At 39.6% G+C, this 21084-nt stretch overlaps 1 protein-coding gene across 1 annotated transcript in view; it reads left to right on the top strand.

Annotated features, from left to right (window-relative positions):
* The window catches only part of KCNG4 (potassium voltage-gated channel, subfamily G, member 4), a 17911-nt gene extending 6097 nt beyond the window's left edge, over positions 1–11814 (top strand). Inside the window, exon 2 of the mRNA XM_009880940.1 lies at positions 11029–11814. Within this exon, the coding sequence (XP_009879242.1) occupies positions 11029–11814 (786 nt within the window). The remainder of the gene's footprint in view (positions 1–11028) is intronic.
* The last annotated feature ends 9270 nt before the right edge of the window (positions 11815–21084 follow it).

Genomic DNA, 21084 nt, shown 5'->3' with positions numbered 1-21084 from the left:
TTCCCTTTTTCAATGACTAGTTCCGAGTACTACTAATGAAGTGGGGCACTATTCAGAATGTACCTGAAAAGCGGGGCTATTTCACAGTAACTTGGTGCTCAAACTCACCTTCTAACACAAGCATACAACAAACAAAGCATGGCCCAGAATGACTTGCTCTAATGCAAAGAGATTAATGAAATCCTGACTTTCAGAAACACTCGTAATGCCCATTTAAAAGCGTAAGACTATAAAGGCATATGTGTACATGCCTATCTATAAATATATTGGTATATACATATGACTTGAAATTACTTGGAACAAAATAAAGCTGGATGTGCTTTGGTTTTATTGCATCTGCTCAGTACCTTTTTCTGGGTTCTTATCAGAACACTTACTGCAGACACACACTGTCCTAAATTATCTAGTCATCTAGTACAATTCTGATTTCTTCTAACCATTTTGATCAGCAATGAAAGTATCGCAGCATTTTAAAGTAAGAAAATGTGCTTCACCGAAGCATCAAAACACTCCCAGTCTACTAGGTGTACTTGGCAAGGTAGAATCCAGCTAACTTATTTGCTCTGTGGATTGAATTAGTTAAATTAATAGCAATTGAAGAAAGATATAAGAAAAAAGAACCATGAAACAACAGAAATTAGAATATTCAAACCTGGGACTTTGAGATATATATATAAACGGGATCTGCTTTTTTTTTTGAGGTTTGCATATCTGTTCAGTAATGTCAAAAGCTTTGACCTTGAAACTGTACCATTATGTTAAGAGTCTGATTTCATAGTTCCGTGTTGTAAGTAACTGTTTTCCAAGTATCCACAAACAGAATTACATATTTCAGCATTAAATCTAATATGTACAACATTGAAGTTCACATTACTTAAGCCCTGCTCCACATAACCAAAGAGGGGCACCAGTGGGGGGTAGACGCTGCTGAACATCTGTGTCTCAGCTTACCCTCTCTGCCACAGAAAACAATTTTCTTTAGAAAGCCTGGACACTCCAGAAAGTAAATGGATTCCGCATGGTTTCAAAAGCTGGCTTTGCCAGTACGAGGTCCAGTCTTCAGAAAGCACAATTAGACATTATTAGTTTGCCTTATGTTCATCCAGTTTTGGCTGTATCCCAACAGCACTAAGTCCCCTGGCTTTGCACGCTACCCTGGGGGGACACCCAGCTGTTCTAGCTGCTCGGCAGTGGGCAGTCAATCAGCTGCTATTCAATGTGCCAGCACATGTGCTCCTCACTGGGAATCACACTTTCTTTTCCCTTTTGCTGCTTTCAAGTTTGTAATACCTACAATAGGAAAAAATCCTGTTCACTTTCCTCACTTCACTCACCTCAAGGGGTTCAGCACAGATGTTTATTTAATAAATGCCTTCTCTGGGAAGATGGGTATTTCCTTGGAGGGAGGCACTCTGTCTTTGGAAAATGCTATCTGAAATCAATGCATCCTCAAAGTTTGTAGTAATAATGCAACAAGTATTAAAAATAAACAACCACCTAAATTTGTATGTGTTTCAGAAAGTGCTCTCTGAATATTATGGAAAACTTTGAGGACTCTTCAGTCTACTGCTGCAGTCAAATCCACAATCTGCTATTTTAATTCTGAGCAAATCTAATTGCTAATTTCATCATTGCAGCATCAGGGCTATGAACTGCATATGTTGTGTTTATCCCCACAGTGTCAGCACCTCCTGTTAGCACTAGTATTTTCCCTTATAACAGATTCAATCATATTCGGGACCCCGCGGTATGCCCTGTACTACACAGGTACAATAACAAGTAGTTTCTGCTCCAAAGAACTTAAAGTGCAGTGAGGAAAGAAGCAGAGAAGAAACAGGGCAAATTATTTAACCAGCAGCAGAACTGGAAATTGAAGGTCATCCTCCTGAGTCCCAGATAAATATCTTGTCATTTTGACTACATTGTTCTTCACAGTTACAAAATGAAATGTGTTAAATTTCTTCCTAGAAAAAACAAGGAAAGGTAATACTTCCACATCTTTCTCCTAACACAAACACTCTGGGGTCACCAATTGGTTTAAATCAAACTGAAATTCTTCAGACTGGTTCTCACAGTGTTTGCAGAATAAGGACCCAAGCTTAAAAGTTAATTGAAATATTTTATTTTAGTTACACTTCTGCCCCAGAGGAGATAATTACATGTTGGATACAGAGATAATAATTTCTTTTTATGTTCTTTCTAATGTCCACATTAATATAATCCCAATATTAGTTTAGTTTCCTCAAATGTACTAGTTGTAGTATTGTTTTTATAAGTCTAGGCTTCTTTCCCATAACACAAAGTGAGTGGGAAGTCATTCTGTGATCAGAACACGCAGCACTCCTTTAACAAGCTCATCATTCTGTAAATCAGGTTACAGTCTCTTTCTCAGCAGGCTGTAAACCTTTTGATTTTATTGCATCGGTCTGTAACCATAAATCCAAGTACTGAAGTGATCCATAGCATAGGCTTTTCAAGTTCTCCCTAACCATCATTTGATTCAGCAGAGTATGGTTTAATTATTCAAGTAATAGCGGCAATGCGGTCGCAGTGATTCAGCAGTACCTGCAGCACTGCAGCTGGATCCCACAGCTCCAGGTACGCAGGGAACAGAGATTGGCACAACACTTACTAACCGAATCATCATTTTACAGCCAAAAGGGATCTCTCCCCTGCACCGGTTCGTTTCCTGCTGTGAAGTGGGATAAGAACAGCCAGGAGCTGGTTAGGTATCTCAGTTCCCTACTCTGAGGTCTTGATCTGCCTCACTATTCTCTAGACCCCCACTACTCCCTAGACTTGTACCCTCACCCTGTAGACCCACTACCTTGGATTTGTGGGCAGGCAAGAGCAAGAACTGAAGGCTGTTTTTTCGCTATTACATTAGCTCATCTTTTTTTCCACGGAGGGAATTGCCTGGGGAGAAGCTGTAGACCAGGATGCAGTGCCCATGTATAACCTTAAGAAGTGCAAAAGGCTGGAAAACAGCACCCTGCCCAGGAAATGTCAACCTTGGGCTTAGAGAGGAAAACTCCTACCAGTTTTCCTTCTAAATCCTCCACATAAAGGGCTGAATGTTTTTCCTCTGAGTGGGCCAAAAGGCCTGACTGCAAGAAGAGCAGTCTTGCTGAGATAAGCCTCTCTACTCAGTGTTGGATAGCACAAGCAGGCAGAAGGCAGGTCAACAGCCACCATACAGACTGATGCCATCTGCCACCACTTCAGTGGACACTGGCCTCTGTCCACAAAACAGCATGTGGATCAGAGAGAAGGATCTGAGCAGTAACCGGCTGCACTTGAATGTGCCAAATCAAATCTGGACATGCCACAGTAAATTTAGCAGATGTGGATTGTGACCTTGCATTAGCCACGCTGCCAGGCACGCGTCTGATGTGAAGGATGATGTTGTGGCAGCCCAGCCTTCGACTGCCGAGTGCTAAGCAGGTCCAGATCGTATGTTTAAGGAAACTCCCCTTTAGGACTCCAACAGGAGTCTGAACCAAGAATAGTCAAGCATATTGCTTTGTGAATTCCTTCCCTGCTTTGTTTTGAGACTGTTTAGTATGGGTGACTGAACACCAAAAAAGCCTTTATTTGGAAGCAATCACTACTGTATCTAGGGTGGATCTAGCTGGGAAGAGGTTTCAGATCCTTTCTGTCCATTGCTCATTTGTTTTATGATGATGAGCCAGCTGGGTTGCACAAACGTACCCTGGGAATAACAGTGTGTGCATACAGCGGTTCAATCATGACTTCTAGCTGTGTTCAAGGACTTTTATCAACTTGGCTTCATAAATAATATTGCTTGCTTTTCTCATAAGTATGCTGTATAAGCAACATACATACATATTGCTGATGTAGATGTTGATTTCCACTCTAAAGCTTTGAAAATATTAACCTCTGCAGGGATGATATGGTTCTGAAATAATCCATATAATGATCTAGCAGTACTTACTAGCAAAGTGTTCTACAAGCATTGGTGCAACTTTCACCATTTAACTAGGAAATAGATTATTTGACACAAGAAACACTTAAAATCACTAATGTCATCGTGAAGAGCATTAACAGGCCAGCACAGAATGGAGGTCATGAGAAAGGCTGCAGTCTGCCTGTCTTACATCTCAGACTCCACCCTATTTAGATATTGTGCAAAATCCCAAATTATACAATATCTAAACCCATGGAAAACAGGTTCAGATTGCTGCCAGTGACTTCCGCAGAAGTCCAGTCAGTCGAACCAAGGGCAGAAAGGTGGTACCTGTTCTATTCCCATCCCAATACAGCTGGAGAACTGCACGTCCAATATAAGGGGAATAACAGAATTTTTCCCCTCTTTTTCCTCAGCTTAAGAGAAACTTTGCATGCCCCCCTCTGACGTTTTCCAGATCATTTCAGCCCCCATTTTACACTCCAGAAACTGCTTAAAAAGAATTAGTTTGGGGTGTTTTTTTGTTAAGAACCAGTAACAATTCATGAAGAGTCCATGGCCACAATATAGAGCAGGCAGGGATGTAATATCCCTTTTCAGAAATGTGCCAAACTTTGTGAGCCTGCTGGGAGGCGGTCAGCTGCTGCCTTGCCATCAAAATTGTGCCACTGATTTCCACGGTGCTCTGCAAAGGATTAGAGAGAACAGGTCTGCTGCAGTTGATACTGGTGAGGGGACCAGAGGTAAAACCTGACACCATTTCCATCAAGGTGCAACACAGCCTCCAGCTGCTAGGAGGCCAGACAGACTCAGGTTCAAATGCTCAGAATCCTCAAACAATTTTATAAGAGGATCATACTGAGATGCGCAATGTGCAAATGTAAGTTCTCACTCTGCTTTGTGTTTGCTTCAGCTTTTATGAAAAAACACCTTACAATGGAGTAAAGGGTAAATAGCCACTGCAACAGGTATTGGGGTAAATCTTTGGCAGTACGAAGTTAATTGGTAGATCAGGTAATGATTCAGAACAAGTTTTCCATAGTATACTTTAATTATAAAGTGTCTTAGAGTACAACCAAGTGGGACAGAAATAGTCAACACAGAGCAGATTCTGAAGGCATAAGAATAGTTCCTCAGTGTTCTCATCCAGCCATCTATAAATAATAAATTTTTTCCTTGTCTAGAAAATGTAACACAGTGAGTTGCATCTGAAAAACAAGGTGGATAGACAAGATATATAATTCCGCAGGGGAAATTCTGATTCTGTCTCCCTGGGCATTGCTACAATTATTGATGCATGCAAAGATATTATTTTCACTAGATGAGATTTATATCTCTTGTAAGGTAGGTTAGTGCAGCATAACTCCGAGATCTGGTTTTGTTTATTATCCTAGATGTCATTATGCCTTAACTAATGTTTCCTGGTAAACTAAGAGGGCACTTTGCCAGGAAATTTATCTTATTTATCTTGTGAGTGGCACATATCTCAAGTTCATCTAGCTTGAATTCACAGTTAGTGAATACATTACTCTTCTGTAAACTTATGCGTGCAGTTGAGAAGAGCGATTTAGCTACCACACGTTACCCTGGCCAGTCCTGGCCTCGGAGGTGCTGAACTCCTGAACTTTGGATCCTTTTGAAAAAGTTACTGCAAGAAAGCTGCAGTAACACTTTACAGAGTCACACATTTTCTCACTGTTAGAAATATTACATTCCAAGTATTGTCCCTACATAGATCCAACATGCTTAAACTTTTGTAAGGAGTGCACAATAAAAAGCAAAATTTATTGAATTCTTGATTATAGAATTATATAGATTTGACTATATAAACCTACAGTTCACCCACACTTTAAAACCGCAGCCCGAGTCCCTTCCACCTCATAAAGGAAAAGGGCCAGAGAAAGGCAACAAGGATGGAATGACTTCACACAAGGACTAAGGCAGGCAGAATTCCTCAGGATGGGAACAAGCTACGACAGTGACTGCAACAGAGGTTTACAAAATTGCAAATGGCAGGAAATGAGTAAATGTCAATCAAGTAGCCAGAGTCCCTTCCAGGAGCTTAGGGACATCAGGTGAAAGTAACGGGAACCTAGTTCAAAGCAAAGAGGGGAGTCTCCACGCAACAGGCAGCAGCCAAACAATTGAGTTTGCTTACACAGATGCCATCTTCAGCTCGGGAAGCTCTGAAGTGGAAAAGAGAGGCTGGGAGATTTGCCTTGGGCATCTGTTTTCTCAGGCTGACGGTATAGAGCACTGGCCTAACTGGACTCAGTACTGCCATTCTTATATTTTATTATGACCCTATTTTTTCATATCTAAAGAGAAGTTAATAGAAATACCCTAAACCGAGCAATTTTACTGTAACACTATAAACATTCCAACGCATAAAGAACCCAGAAAATAAGCCATTGCCTTATATAGCGGAAGGCAATAACGAAAAGGAAGCATGAATTGCTTATCGCCTCTGGTGGTACAGAAGTTTGAAACAGCCATTTTGCTTCTTTGAGGTGTTTTATAAATTTAAGAAATCACTCAATATTTCAGGCATCAGACTCAGTATATATCTTTTTACATAAAAAATATTGTTTCCTTCATTGCTGAGCCAAATGTTCTTTTCATACGTACGATCAATACCAGACACAAGTTTTATTACATTTATATCACACATTGTAGAATTTAAGCTAGAGACAAGTTCCATAAATCCTGATAAACTCTTGCATTGTTCAAAAGTAAATCTGCAGGATGAAAAAAGTATAAAGAGTTAGATACTCACTGCCGGCTTTTTGATACCTCTTCTCCAGTCAGAGTCGATGATAGTTGAGTACTGATTGACACTACAGTAGTGTAAAACAGGGTTGTGTTATTTTGTTGAAAAAGCCCACACAGAATATGTTGTGGTCAGTTCTAAATAAAACCTCATCTTCCCCTTATGTTCACAGTCAACACCATACTGGCTTGGAACTTTTGTATGTTCTACTACACCATGGTATTTTATATTCTCTTGTGGCACAGAGAATCCTTTATTGGTCATTTAAGCAAAAAACCCTTTCACGGATCAGAGTATTTGGCCCATAATTTGCCAGTTCACCGAAAGTAACTAAGATCTAATGGGAATTTGATGACAACAGCAAATTTGAAATCTACCACTGACATAGAGGCATCCATATTTTGGTAAGAAGGCAGTGTTTAAAGTCAGTGTGTTATTCTGCCTGCTCTTTGGACCACAGTTCTAAGTGGAACATAAAGCACTCTGAGGCCTAAAATCATCAAAAATACAGAAGAAACAGAAATTGGTATTTAGTATTTCCTCTTTTCCCTCGTACGATTTTTTTTTTTTTTTGCTGCTTTTGAACAGGATGTTCAAAATGATCAAGAATCTTCAAAAAGACTGACATTAGAGAGGGATATTCTGTATAAACCGTCACATATAGTACATAATACATACAAATATTTATAATATATAAAAAATTCACATACCAACTCACTGGATGAAATTTATCTCCCAATGTGAAATCAATGAGCATGTTCTCATTAAATCCCATAGGGACAGTCTTCCAGTCTCTTTCAAGACACTGGTGACAGAGAAATAAGCAGACAGGCAGAGAAAGAGGCTTGGAAGTTTCTGGCAGACGTTGTATATGGATTGACTAAATCACAGTACTTCTACACTATGTAATGGAGTGAAATTGCCCTGCTGGTAGCCCGGCTGTATTATCTCTAGGGCTTGAGTTAGTCACCTCCATACAGAACTACTGTGCTGAATGTATAAATCAGTTCCCTCTGAGAGACACAGGGCTGCTTTTGCTGCATGCCTTCACATAGTGTAGGCATGTCTGAAGCAAACACATCCTTCTTTTCCTGTCTCTTCTGAAAAAATGAAGCATGGAATTCTCCGCATTAGTCACAGTGTTGGGGACTGTGATATTGCCATTCTTTTGTTTGCTGCAGCAGAAAAAGGGACTGTGGTTTGAACCATATGCAAAAATTTCTGAAATGTCTTTTGCAAAGTACATAAAAAAGACAAAGTGTGCTAACAGGGGAGAACTCACCATCCTCTACATCCACAACTACGCACAAAGGAAAAATAAAATGCACAGTAACGTTCCTGAAAAGTTTGATTTGAAGGATGCTCTTCTGAAAAATGAAATACACATTTAGGAAGCTGACTGCACAAATGGCTTTCTCTAAATATATATGACTTTCCACAGGGAATACTGAGGCAACCGAGGATGGCAAGAAGAAAAAAAAACTCACAAGATTCTTCTTTTCAAGAAGAAAACAAATCTCACAACCAATCCTTACAATGCTACACCTTGAAACTTCACACTCAATTCAAAAGACACCCTAGGTCTTAATGGTTAAAACTTCCAGTAAATAAAATTTATTTTCTTGTATTTTCCAAGGAATGAATAGTGAAAGCTACATGGTGATCTGAGAGCAATGTCACCTGTAAATGTATAAAGGCAAATAAGTAACAGATGTACTGGAAATTCAGCCCAGTTAACAAAAAATAAAATAAATCTTGATGGGAACAATGAATAATTCACAGGCCACATCACTAGAGTGACCACGGGCAGGTCTGTGCAGAGTCTAGGCTGCACTGTACAAATAATTTACAACTCAGAAAAAGTGAACACTGCATAACACAACTGCTGATTGCAAGCAATCTCATCAAGCCAAGTCAGCAGCTCTGCAAACGTCAATGCACTCTAGGCACTGCCATGGCAATGACTTCAAATGGAGCTATAACCTGATCCTGTATGCGTAACTCTAGCAGGGCCAAGTCTTCATTAGCTTTTGCAATGCTTAAGAGAAAAATTATGATCTTGACAGTCTACTGTCACCCTACTGAAAGAAGAAAAATCCCTAGACAGTGCTACACAGCTAAATTGTTCTGAGGGTTAGACAGGGTAAAACATATGCATAAGGGGTATGTTACCATTTTACCTGAGGAACCTCAGATAGCAAATTATATAAACGCTGCCTGAACAAAAAGACTTGTTACTCCCAAGAATAGTAGTAATTCTATCACAAGGGACACTAAAATACCAACTTCACATTGCAATGTGGAGGGTAACTGAACATTGGTAGTAAGTTCAATTAGTAGTAGGGGTATGTAGGCTATCAGGAAGGATGCACACAGCAGCCTTGACTTCATTCTACAGAGCTTACAAAAGAGCCTTTCATGAACTGAGGGTCTGCAGTTACTCCTGAATAACGCACAGCTACTCTGCTCTCCCAAAAGGAGGTTCTTTCTCTGCACAGATCCTCCTTCATTGTCCCTTATTCTGTTTCATCGTTTGCGGTTGTGAACATCTCGGAGATGCAAGTCAATGTTCAGCAAGAATACAAGGAGAAGACTCTTTAATCTTGCTAAGCCTTCATGTACCAACGCTGTAGCTGGAAAGAGCTATTTGCTAAATATTAATTTGCAAGCAGCTTAAAAATCTAAAATGAAGTTACTGCCTTCTACATTTGGGTTTTCCGGAACACGCAGTGACAACTCATAATCTGAGTCCAGTCTGGAATCTCAAAGGGTTGCAATACCAGTGAATCCCTTTCTCTGGTTTCCAGTTATAGCTGAGATTTCTCATCTTCACCAAAAATTCAAACCCCACACACTTTGTATGCCAGTATTTTGATAATGTGCTCAGCAAAGAAAAGCACACAAGGCTGCTTCAAAGCCAGCCAAAGTCCATGAAAGACTCCAGTTCACTTGAACTGGTTTTGGATTATAACTGTAATCCAAATATTTGCACTGATTCAAGAACTTAATGTGAATAGCAGCACGCCACTGTGGAAACACCATACAAGTACCTGTTAGGGGCCATTCTTCAATAGACTTATTCACAATGCTTAAAAGCAAAAGAAAACAGTGTTAGGCCAATCACAAGACTGGGTTTATTCAGAACATATTAGTTCTCTGTACCGGTACAGGAATGTATTTATCAATAGGATGGGTAGGGTGTGTAAGAAAGCAGTGACATCAGTATTTAAAAACAATATGTTCCTTTCAGGGGGAGGTGGCCAGCTGCTAAGCAGTACACTCCGCTTTCACTGCTATTTCCTATCTTCTATGAGGCAAAATAAATAGTGGCAGCACCTGTCTTGTTTTCTTCCAGTTGGAATACAGTAAAGCAGACACTCTGCATGTGAAGGAGGCAGTAGATACACCTCAGTCCCTGTACCCAATGTGTCCACACCTGTTAGCTCGCTCTTTGGATGGCTATGGCCTAGTGGCTGCCCATCGCTAAAGGGCAAAGCTCAATGGAGTCTCTTGCTCACCCAAATCACATTACAAATTAATTCACATTTGCCTCCCTTTTCACTGGAATAGGGCAAAAGAAGTTTCAATTTTTAAGCTTAGCTCAGGAAAATAAAAAAATGTGAATCCAAAGTAGTTCAACTAAAGCAATTCCTTTGATATAAAAGCTGAGAAAGTATTGCTTGTAGCCTGGGGTCTCAATACCGGGAGAGGATTCTTCAAGGTAAGTTCCACTACTGAGTGGGTATTTATTTTCCTTTAGATTAAAACATCTGCACATACAGAAAGAAACAAGATTTATATATGGCATAACTGAGCTAAGGATCCAGATGACTTAATGAATACCTCTGAATCACTTTTAATTACACCAGAGTACACAGCATTTGTGAAAGCACCATACATTGAACAGCACCAGAAGTTTACAGAGACATTCAAACATTAATCTTCCTTTTGAAGAGAAACTGATTTTTGTATTGGCTTATAAACCAGTCAAGTTTAAATTAATTTCTGTTTGAGAGCAGAAAGTGGGACTTATTTGGGACTTACAGGCTGCATGCCAAGACTTTATAGAGAGATGAGTTTCATTCATTTGGACTGGAAGAAGCAACATAATAAAAATAAGCAGGTAGATATATCTGTTCATTCAGATATTTCACATGCTTATTATCAGCTATACACCACTGAAAGACGGCTGCCATACAACTACCTGCTAGCTGGGATTTGTTCATTTCCCATACCAGTGACTCAAGCAGATACATACTGCTTCTTCCCTAGTGTTTTTGGATGCTGGTTCACAGACTGTTCTTTTAATTATCTTTTTGTTTTGTGTCAGGGTGAGTGTTCCCAGAAGTGCTATTACATCTTTGTCATAGAGACCATCTGTGTGGCTTGGTTCTCCCTGGAATTCTGTCTCCGATTCATTCAGGCAAGGAGCAAGTGTCAGTTCTTCAAAGGACCCCTAAATATCATTGACTTCTTGGCTATTTCACCCTACTACGTTTCCCTCATCTTCTCAGAGGATGACTCAAATGAGGAGGACGACAGGCCAAGCAGCAACACATATTTGGAGAAGGTTGGTTTGGTGCTACGGGTTTTACGTGCCTTGAGGATCTTGTACGTAATGCGCCTTGCCCGACATTCCTTGGGCTTGCAGACTTTGGGCCTCACAGTTCGGAAATGCACACGGGAATTTGGCCTGCTTTTACTCTTCTTATGCGTGGCTGTCACTCTGTTTTCTCCTTTGGTCTATCTCGCCGAGAATGAATCTGGGAAGGTGCTTGAATTTACAAGCATACCTGCTTCTTACTGGTGGGCTATCATTTCAATGACCACCGTGGGGTATGGAGATATGGTACCACGGAGCGTTCCAGGCCAGATGGTGGCTCTGAGCAGCATCCTCAGTGGGATTCTCATCATGTCTTTTCCTGCAACATCAATATTCCACACTTTCTCCCATTCCTACTCAGAGTTGAGAAAGGAACATGAACGATTGCAATCTCGGCTAAACAGAGTAAAAAATGCCAATCATTCTGGTGAAAGTGACACCTTCAATGAGACAGACAGCTTGATCCTGGAGGATCAGGCATCACCAATCAAATACATTTACACAGGGAACTAAGCCTGGTTGTAAAATGTTCCCATGGACAGGAATAGAAATATACACATACGTATGTCAACGTAATACACAAAGCAAAGTACCAATATAGGTTACAACGCTGTTTTTCTCTGCCAGCATAGGTATAATAAGCAGTCAGGCCAACGCAGCTATCTCCAACACATCATTATGGAGTTGGAGGTTTTGAGAATGTCAAAAGTCAGAGTTTATTCAATAATAAATATTCATTCTTCTCTATGGCTAATAAGAATAAACTTTGTCTCTGCCATTCACGTATCTTGCTGAATACCTAATATTGAATGAGTAACAAACAAAACAGCTTCTGTTGGCACAAATACACTTGTTATTTTATTTGCCTTTGAGTTTCCAATGTTCTTGCAATTAACATCTTGAGCCAAGCATTAGAATGGATTCTTTCAGGGCCACACACCAGTGTTGTTTATACAATGCTCATCCACCAGGCATACAGAAGCAGCCTCTATACAAATCTGAATTCTGTATCTGAAGCCACTAATAAGCTTAAAATAAAAGCACTGTATGTGAAAGCTTTCAAAGTTTGCCTGTAGCCAGATGATCAATCTATAAATAACAAATTGCACTGTTATTGTATAAAATACATAGTGTTTGCAAGAGAATTTGCTTGAAATGCAGTTGCGTTCGGCAAACTGTAAACATTTCATACTAAACAGCAAAAGTTTTGAAATTTCTTTTTCATAAACCTATTTAAAATAATAATGAGGAATAAAAAACCCCAAGCTTATCGACCATATTAAAACGAGTTGGTGTTATCTTTTTTACTGAATGATGATGGCTTCTCTGGAAGAAAGACAAAAAATACAGTTACTAAGAATGAGATGACAGCTCAGAAGTATCCAAATGTATAAACAGTAAAGAACAAGGTGAATGATTGCCAGAGACGCAGTGGAAGTGATTTCCTAATGCAAATGGAAGACATCCCTTTTGGGATATCAAAGTACAGCCAGAGGAAAGCAAAAGGACTACACAGAAGTAAACAATGGTACTTCATGGGATAGTCTAGATGATCTTTCACACCAGTGAAAACTGATACCAAGACATGAAAGCCGGGTCTGTGCGGAGAGCTGTGTGTTTAGGGCCTGTGTCAGCTCACGCATCCTCAGTTTGTAAGCAGTCCTGTTGATACCCGCAGAACTTTGACACGCTGAATGTATTTAAGTACTGAGATGAATCAAGGCCCAAATTATTTTTTAATCAGATTTGCAGCTTTCAGTATTCCATTTCTTAAATCCTACCAAGGTCCCCATGACCTTGCGATGGAGCAAAGCTCAGTGAAGTGACTGTTCAGTTCCAGTTTTCAGCAGGCACCATTCCTGCACAGTGCAGGGTACTTTGGAGCCCCGGGGGTACTTCCAGGCGTTGTGACCCGCCTCCCACGTGGACACACAAACACAGTCACTTGCAGAGTTATGCAACTTCATGCAGGCATTTGGGAGTTTCGATTTTTAGATCCTATCCCCACTGTGCTGCACAGCTTAAGTACAGAAAAACACAGTTGTTGGCACAATTTAGATCACGTAACTCAAATTAATCTCTTGGATTTATCTTGCTATCGACCCTATGATTTCAACCAGAGAAACTGTAGCGGATTACAGAAGGGATGTTCCAGCACAATTGGAACAAGTCGACACTAGATGACAGGCATTTGTATTTGCCACATAAAGGGTGGAACTTCTGCTGGCTTGTGCATAGGTCCATCTGATTTTTTATTTTTATTTTTTTTCAATTAGCTTTTTTTTTTTCCCCAGCAATTCTCTACAGTAGGACTACTTAGATGATAAACCAGACAAAATCCAACACTAAACTGGACCATGACCCAGACCTCTCCAGGGTCCTACGCATGGTGATGACACCTTCATTTCTCTGGGAGGGTCTGTATTTCTTTAGTTATTCCAGTTTCTTAGGAAAAACACCATACCCAGCACAGACCCCTCCTGCCCCCTCTGGTCTGGCAGAGCCAAAGACAGTGCTTGTTCCATGCTGACTGATGCCTGCTAGAACGTGTATTGTGATGCAGATTAGCCACATCTTTAAAAAGACATTTCTCCCCACTGACATACTCTCTGGAAATAAAAACAATTGGGTTGTGCAACTGATTTGCTTTTTCTAATTAACAGTTTTCTTGCTAGTTCAGGAGTAACAAGCAATAGGACAAGAGGAAATGGCCTCAAGTTGCACCAGGGGAGATTTAGGACAGCTATGAGGAAAAATTTCTTCACTGAAAGGGTTGTCAAACATTGGCACAGGCTGCCCAGGGAAGTGGTTGAGTCACCACCCCTGGAAGTATTTAAAAGAGGAGTAGATGTGGTGCTTAGGGACATGGTTTAGTGGAGGACTTGGCAGTGCTAGGTTAACGGTTGGACGTGATAATTTTAAAGGTCTTTTTCAACCTAATAGATTCTATGATTCTAATATGGTCTCACAGAAAATTAGCCCAACCACACTGCTCTATAGATGTACATAGCTAGAAAAATATCAGAGCTTTTACTGCCCAAGTACTTCTAACGGCTTAACGTCCAACAGGTTCTGTGATGTAGGTGGGGTTGTGGATATAACAGGCCTCCAAATTCACAGCAATCCAAACCTTGACTCAGCCAAGTATTTAAGCTTATGTAAATTCTTCCAAAACACAATGTAAGAATGTGCTGAAACATGGAGGTAAAACAAACAAACAAACGAGAATCACCAGTGTTTAACAGTGAAGTAAGTGCTTGTACTTTCAGCAGAATCAGGACAATAACATATATTTCTGTTTCTAACAATCTTTTCCTATAGCTGGGTCTGGGCTGCACCAGCTTTCACAGAAAATGTCCTTCATGATTCATTGTGTTACTAGGGAGGGAAAAAATATGTTGAGAGGAACATTTAGTTCCTGTGTAACAAATTCAGAACAAGCAGTTACAATTAGCAGATATTGTTGTTGCCAAGATCATATAATTTCATAACCAGACTTAATTAAAAGAGCAGTTTAGGTGCATGGCATCCAGCTTCTCTTAGTTCAAAGCCTTTCCCTGAATCTAAATCCTAGAAGAGGCAGAGGAACAGCACCTATTATCCAGGGGAAACCATGTCGTTTAGCCCTCACCAATGCATTACATCTCTTTTTAAGCTTCCAATTGCTACTCTGATACAGTCACAACTCTACTGTATAATTAAGGAACCCACAAAACTCCCCACCATGCTGCTTTGTTTGGGGAAGTCGATAGATATCCCACTCTGCAAACCAGCTAGGGACACCAGACAGAAAGTGACAGTATCACACGAAAACGCAATACAGGACCCTTCCAATTACTGGTTTGACTTCAACCCAAAACATAGTGAATGGGGTTTGATCACAGACAAATGCAAATTTTCTATGAAGTTGAAATAGTACTGAGGGGCTAAGGCCTTTGCTTTGACCTAACTTATTTCTTCAGGGATTCTGCAGATTGTTTCAAAATCTCACTGTAGCCCTCGTACCTCCTGGCTATTCTCCAGCTGTTTCTCCTCTTTGACTTTCATCAGTTCCTCCAGTAGCGAAGCATTACATAACACAGACGTATTATTATTTCAGTAATGAACTCACATTAGCTTCATAGATTCAGTATTTTATTATTTCAGCCTACTGTTAGATCTCCTGAAATTTGCTTTTCATCTGTCTTCGGCAATCTGAAGTTTGCATCCAGCCACTAGTATTCATAATATAATTAAAGTTACCAGGTTTATTATTTAAGTCACAAATTCATTTGAGGTTCTAGTACGTTATTTTAGGGGTAAAGTGCAAAAGAATTCACTAAGTATACTGTATATCCTATGCATAAATTATAGCAGAACTATTTAAAACTTTTATTGGTCAATATTTTTATTTCAAACATACCCAAACAGTATTCTGCTGTTATTTTGAATAATTAAGCACATCTGCTGATATAAATTACACTCAGCATGCCCCCTCTGATTTTATTCCTAATGAAAGATACTTTTTCCCCTTTTTTTGTTGAGAAAATTATTTTAATACATCACGGTAATCTATAAATAATGATGAAAACCTAAAAGGTCAAGGAAATGAAAAGTACAGCACATTCCCTGAAGACGTGTTAGAAAGTTTTTACTGCTACAAGTAATAAATTATTAGCCACATGTTAAAGTTAAAACTGATAAAAGGTTGATATAATACTCACATTTCCTAAATGTAGTCTGGTTTCTGCATGGTAAAAAGCTAGATATTCTAGGACATTTTACTGAAAGTATTAAATTCCTTCCTATGAACTATTTTGCTACTGTAGCAATGGCTTATCTAAGCTAAATGAGGCATTCCCCGCTTCCCCGAGTTCTAGCTACGGCATAATATGTGGCGAAGCCCTAAGAAACGGGACAAGGTTGTGAGTATATCAGGTACTCAATATGCACACTGGATCCTCTGCTGGCGTCTGACATGGGGTGTTAAACCAAATTTTCCCAGCAGTCAAAGCACAGAGACTGAGCTGAATAGTCCTCTCTCCTTACTCCCTGACCAGTTTGGGAAAACCAACAGTTGCGTATGGGTGCAGATCTTGTTATGAACCTAAAGTTCTTGACTTGCAATATTAGGATGAAACCTAATGCTCTAGGTTACTCTAATGTTGCTTTTTTTTTTTTTTTTTCTGGATGACTAAAATGATACTTACAAAGAAAAGATGATGAAGAGAAAGAACTAAGGTGCTTCCCTTCCACCCGTGCTCCTATATTTGCCATTTTACTTCAAATAGAAGCTCGTTCTCAAAAACTTGTTTTCCCCACAGCTTAGTGTTCCAGTTGTTGCCTTATGCCATCATCTCATGACCATGAAAAGCTCACATAGAAGTGAAAAGAATCTCCCCAAAAGTGACTTCACTGTAAGAAAGATCTGTATTCAGAATACTACCAAGGAAAAAACTCATGTAAAAATTCCAGGCTTGGATCATCAGCATCAAGTGTTAAAGGAGCACCTTAACAGAAGATTACATCGGATTCATCAAGAGGGATAAAAATCCAGCTCGGATTTCATTACTTCCATACTTGATTCCTGCCATAACTAGACCAGTTGAAAAAATCAAGCGTATTTCTAAACGAGGAGGACTGCAGAAGACCCTTTGGGCGTTTCTCTTCTGAAAGTTATAGTGTCTTATATCACCAGCAATAAGTCCCATAACTAAGTAATAAAACTTAACCATCCTGAAACAACACTTAAATTTTAAATCTTAAATAAAAAGGTCTGCTTCACACGTGAACATTTTGTTTAAAAAAAATAATCCTTTAGGACTTAATGTATTAGCATAGAACTCCATACATGCATATAATAAAGTCATAACATCTTCCAAAATTTCCTGCTTGCCAGTTCTAGCATTCAGCCAAATATTAGTCAGTTAGACACTAACTACGACTCAATAGGCTTCTTCAAAATAATTTCTTTTTATCAGCTTTCAAGAAAATGGGACTATTCTCAGTAAGAACAAATGGAGTGATACAGAATTTTTCTTCTGCTTAAAGTTAAAGCAGATGAGGTACAATTTATATCGACCTTGCAAGGCAATGAAGCCCTCACAACACCTCTGTGAGAATCCAATGATGTTTCACTTTATTTCAGACAAACTGCGTGATCATTTGCATATGTTCCACCATTTGCCTTTAACTCCCATCCAGGTCCATATCACCCCCCACACACAGGACACAGACCAAGTACATTCCTAGTTCCACACCTTCTTTTTTTTTTTTTTTTCTCACCTGATTACTTTGGAACCCCGCATCAAGAATTGTTCATTTCCTATACAAAAAGCCCTCTTGTTAAAGATACAGCATGACAAATACTAAAGATAATTGGATTGCACTCATAAACAGAGAATACTAATGAAACAAAGGAAGTGCTTTTATGTCCTTTAATCAACAGATCTTGTACTGTCCTTGAAGTGTATTACACTGTATTTTACGAAAATAGCCGTTAAAATTTTCTAATTAAAATTTCATTTGCAAATCACTGTTCTTGAAATACCTTCAACAGAAAGCAAAGCAGGTAACAATCATAAAACTTTATGCCTTGAGGATCTACTTCTCCAAATTATGTAAGTTTTCATTAGTCTGATGTTTTACCTACCTATCCTGAAGCCTTCCTAACTGCCTAGTTCCACACCAAATTAGTTAAAGCTGTTCTACCTCCGAGAGACTTTTATATGAGGATTTCACAAAAATCACCTCAGCTCAAAGACAACAAATTTCAGGAAATGTCAAAGCTTCAGAGAGACGAAAGAGCTATGAACTACTCATGACTAAAGAAAGAAAATATTATTACACAGTTCTGCAAAGATCCATCATACCGCACAATGACTATGTTTTTTACAGCGTATTTTAAGGAAAGAGAGGGTGAAACCATATAGGTTGAAACCAGCTCTATCTGTAATTCTAACTCCAAGACATAGGTTCATACCTTGAATGGTGCTTGCAGTCAGTAGGATTTAGTACGGTCATTTCCAGAGTTGATAAAGATAATGCTATCAGCTCATTCAAGTATAAGTATGCATGCTTAAACAAATTAAACTAATTTCATACTGATACAAAGATACCTAAGGGAAATTGAAGGTCAGATAGATTTATGCCATAAGTGATTCAGAGATTGTGAAGTATTCTAACAGAATTTAAAACTGCATTTTGTCTACAGAATTTTTCATTTCTGAATAAAACTGTAACCAAGGGTCCATTCCTCTGAGTTATTACACAAGTGGCATTAAATAAAATAAAAAAAAAAAAAAATCACAGAAATGCATTTCAAGAGCAAGAATATTGGAGGGAACACTACACAGAACAAAAGATAAATCAGTTTCACATTTTCTCCCAAAAGAGCAAAATATGTCAGCAGCACAGAATAACAGGTTTGCTGGTCTTTAATCACTGCTTGCTGAAATAACAGCAAATTAAAGGCACGGTTTTGCAGGTTGTCAGACAATTCCTGCAAGCTGCTAAGTGCCTCTGGCTTTGTGAAAGTCTAGAGTTTGAACCACCCAGTATACTGCAAACTCTAAGAAGTGCAACTAAATATTACGATAAGGTAATTAAATTTTATACTTGACTATACTTTATTTCATTGAAGTAACACAGATTCTGACTGGTTTTAGAGAAGACCTGTGTTTCACAGAGATGCCTGCTTCTGTAGCTCAGCTTGGGATACCAAAAAAAAAAAAAAAAAAAAAGAAAAGCAGCCTAGATGTGGTATAGGTCAGTACCACTCTTAAAATCCATAGACTTAATCCAACTTACCACAGCTGAGAATAAGGCTGTAAGCACTTCTACATTGCTGCAATACGTTCACTGTCTTCCTTCATCAAGTGATTCTGAAATGTAAAAAAAGTCAAAGTCTTCCTCAGAAAGCTGAAAATCAATCTCCCTTTTAATACCAACTGTGACCAACACTGCAGGCTTCACAAGTTTTGTTGGACTGTGATTCCTGCAACCTGTTGACAAGAACTGCAAACTTAGACACAAACACAAGCCCTTGTATTTCCATTCTTATCTACACTCCTACCACTGCATGCTGTAGTTTCATATACAGGCTAATCTTCCTAAAAAGACTGACCGTGCACTCTCTGAAATGGCAACATCAAATGCTCCCAAACTCCTGCATTTCCAAAAGGGATGGAGTTTCATAAGACCTTCAAAGATTTCCAGAGTGGCTGATTCTGAGTGGGAAACTGGAAGAACAGGGATGCAATTCTTGATTCATTCTGTTTCCAACAGATAGAAGAGGGGCTACCAAAGGGTCTCTAACAGCAGGGAATATCCCAACCTGTAAGCCACTATTAGACAACTGTTGCATTTCTGTGCATGGGAGAGAATATACTCCAATTATAACTACAAGGAAGTGCTGAACCTGCTCCTTAAGGGCACTCTCGTTTGAGAGAAGAGCTGGCATAGTCATCACTGCTTGCTAGCTCAACTTTGGCTAAAAAGCAGCACTGAGGACTGCCAATATTTATGTGATTCTCCCATTTTATTCAGAAAGCAAGAACAACCAGCCAAAAGTCTTGGAGCACCCTGAACATAACAAGACAGCAACAGCACTTTTTTCTCCTAACTGCTTTTCTGTTGAATAATCAAGCTTATGTTAGTTTTGGAAGTTTTCCTCTTCCAAGATGTGGTGGGTAAGTCAAGTGGCTTCTAAGCTGAAGACTCTGCACAGAGCTTAACCCTGCCAAAATTTATGCATGGGAATTGTCCCAAGGAACTGTATTTGTACGACTGGGCCTCATGAGATAGCAGGGTGGCAGGTCTAGAGGAACAAATACTAATGGAGGTTTTTCCTCAGGAAACCTGTGGGTTTGCCCTTAAGAAATCACTTCAATTTCCACAGCTCACTGGTTCCACAGATATAGTTTCCTCTTTCTTTCCATTCATGCCTTTTGTGCTGCACAGGGGCAATCCATTTTTTATTCATAGGCTTTAGGAGGGTCAGTAAATATGCTGTGCCATGGCTGACAGTTTTTAAGCTAAGATCTCCCCAGCTGTGACCCACAGTTGCACATCTGAGGAGTGAAGTGTATCATTGAAACATTGCATTGGCCTCCCTCCCAATACAGTCACTCCATGTACTTTTACTGACTGAAGAAAATTATTGAAGAAGCATCTCATCAACATATGCGCCAAATGCCCAGATGAGTGTAACTGAATCTGCAGGAACACTGCTTTGGTGTTGAGCCAGTATTAAGACAGCAGTGTTCAGGATTTTCTCCCACTCTTCCAGTCCATCAAGGAAGAGAAGCACACATGGAGAGACGACGTGCTTCCTCTTCAGCGGCTGCGTTCCAGCTCTCTTCCAGCCAGATCTGAGCCTAAGACTAGGGGCCAAACAGGACCCCCACAGTCAAGTCACTGTGCTGGTCCCCTTCTTATCAACATCTTCTCTATTTTCTGCCTTCTGAGACAAACACTTTGTATTATCATAAGGCAGCTTTAAGATACACTTCTAACACTGTTACACAAATTATAACACTAAGTTGAAAAAAGGAGAATGCTCCAACGACTCATCTCTTTTTGTCTCTGGGACCTTCTGTCTCCTGAACATATGAACTACCCAATCAGAGTTTACTTAACCTGACACATTAACACCCGTGGCTCAGAGCAATGCCTCCAGCCTATGAAACCCAGTAGCAGACCATAAGCAACCTGCCTCTGAATTATGATTTCCAAGCCAAAACATCAGTTCATTTAAAATTAACAGTGACAAAGCACAGCATACAAGCACAAATCAGCACGATT

Source organism: Charadrius vociferus, unplaced genomic scaffold (genome assembly GCF_000708025.1).
Source record: "Charadrius vociferus isolate BGI_N301 unplaced genomic scaffold, ASM70802v2 scaffold493, whole genome shotgun sequence".
NCBI classification, from domain to species: domain Eukaryota; kingdom Metazoa; phylum Chordata; class Aves; order Charadriiformes; family Charadriidae; genus Charadrius; species Charadrius vociferus.
This window is presented reverse-complemented; position numbering and strand designations above follow the sequence as displayed.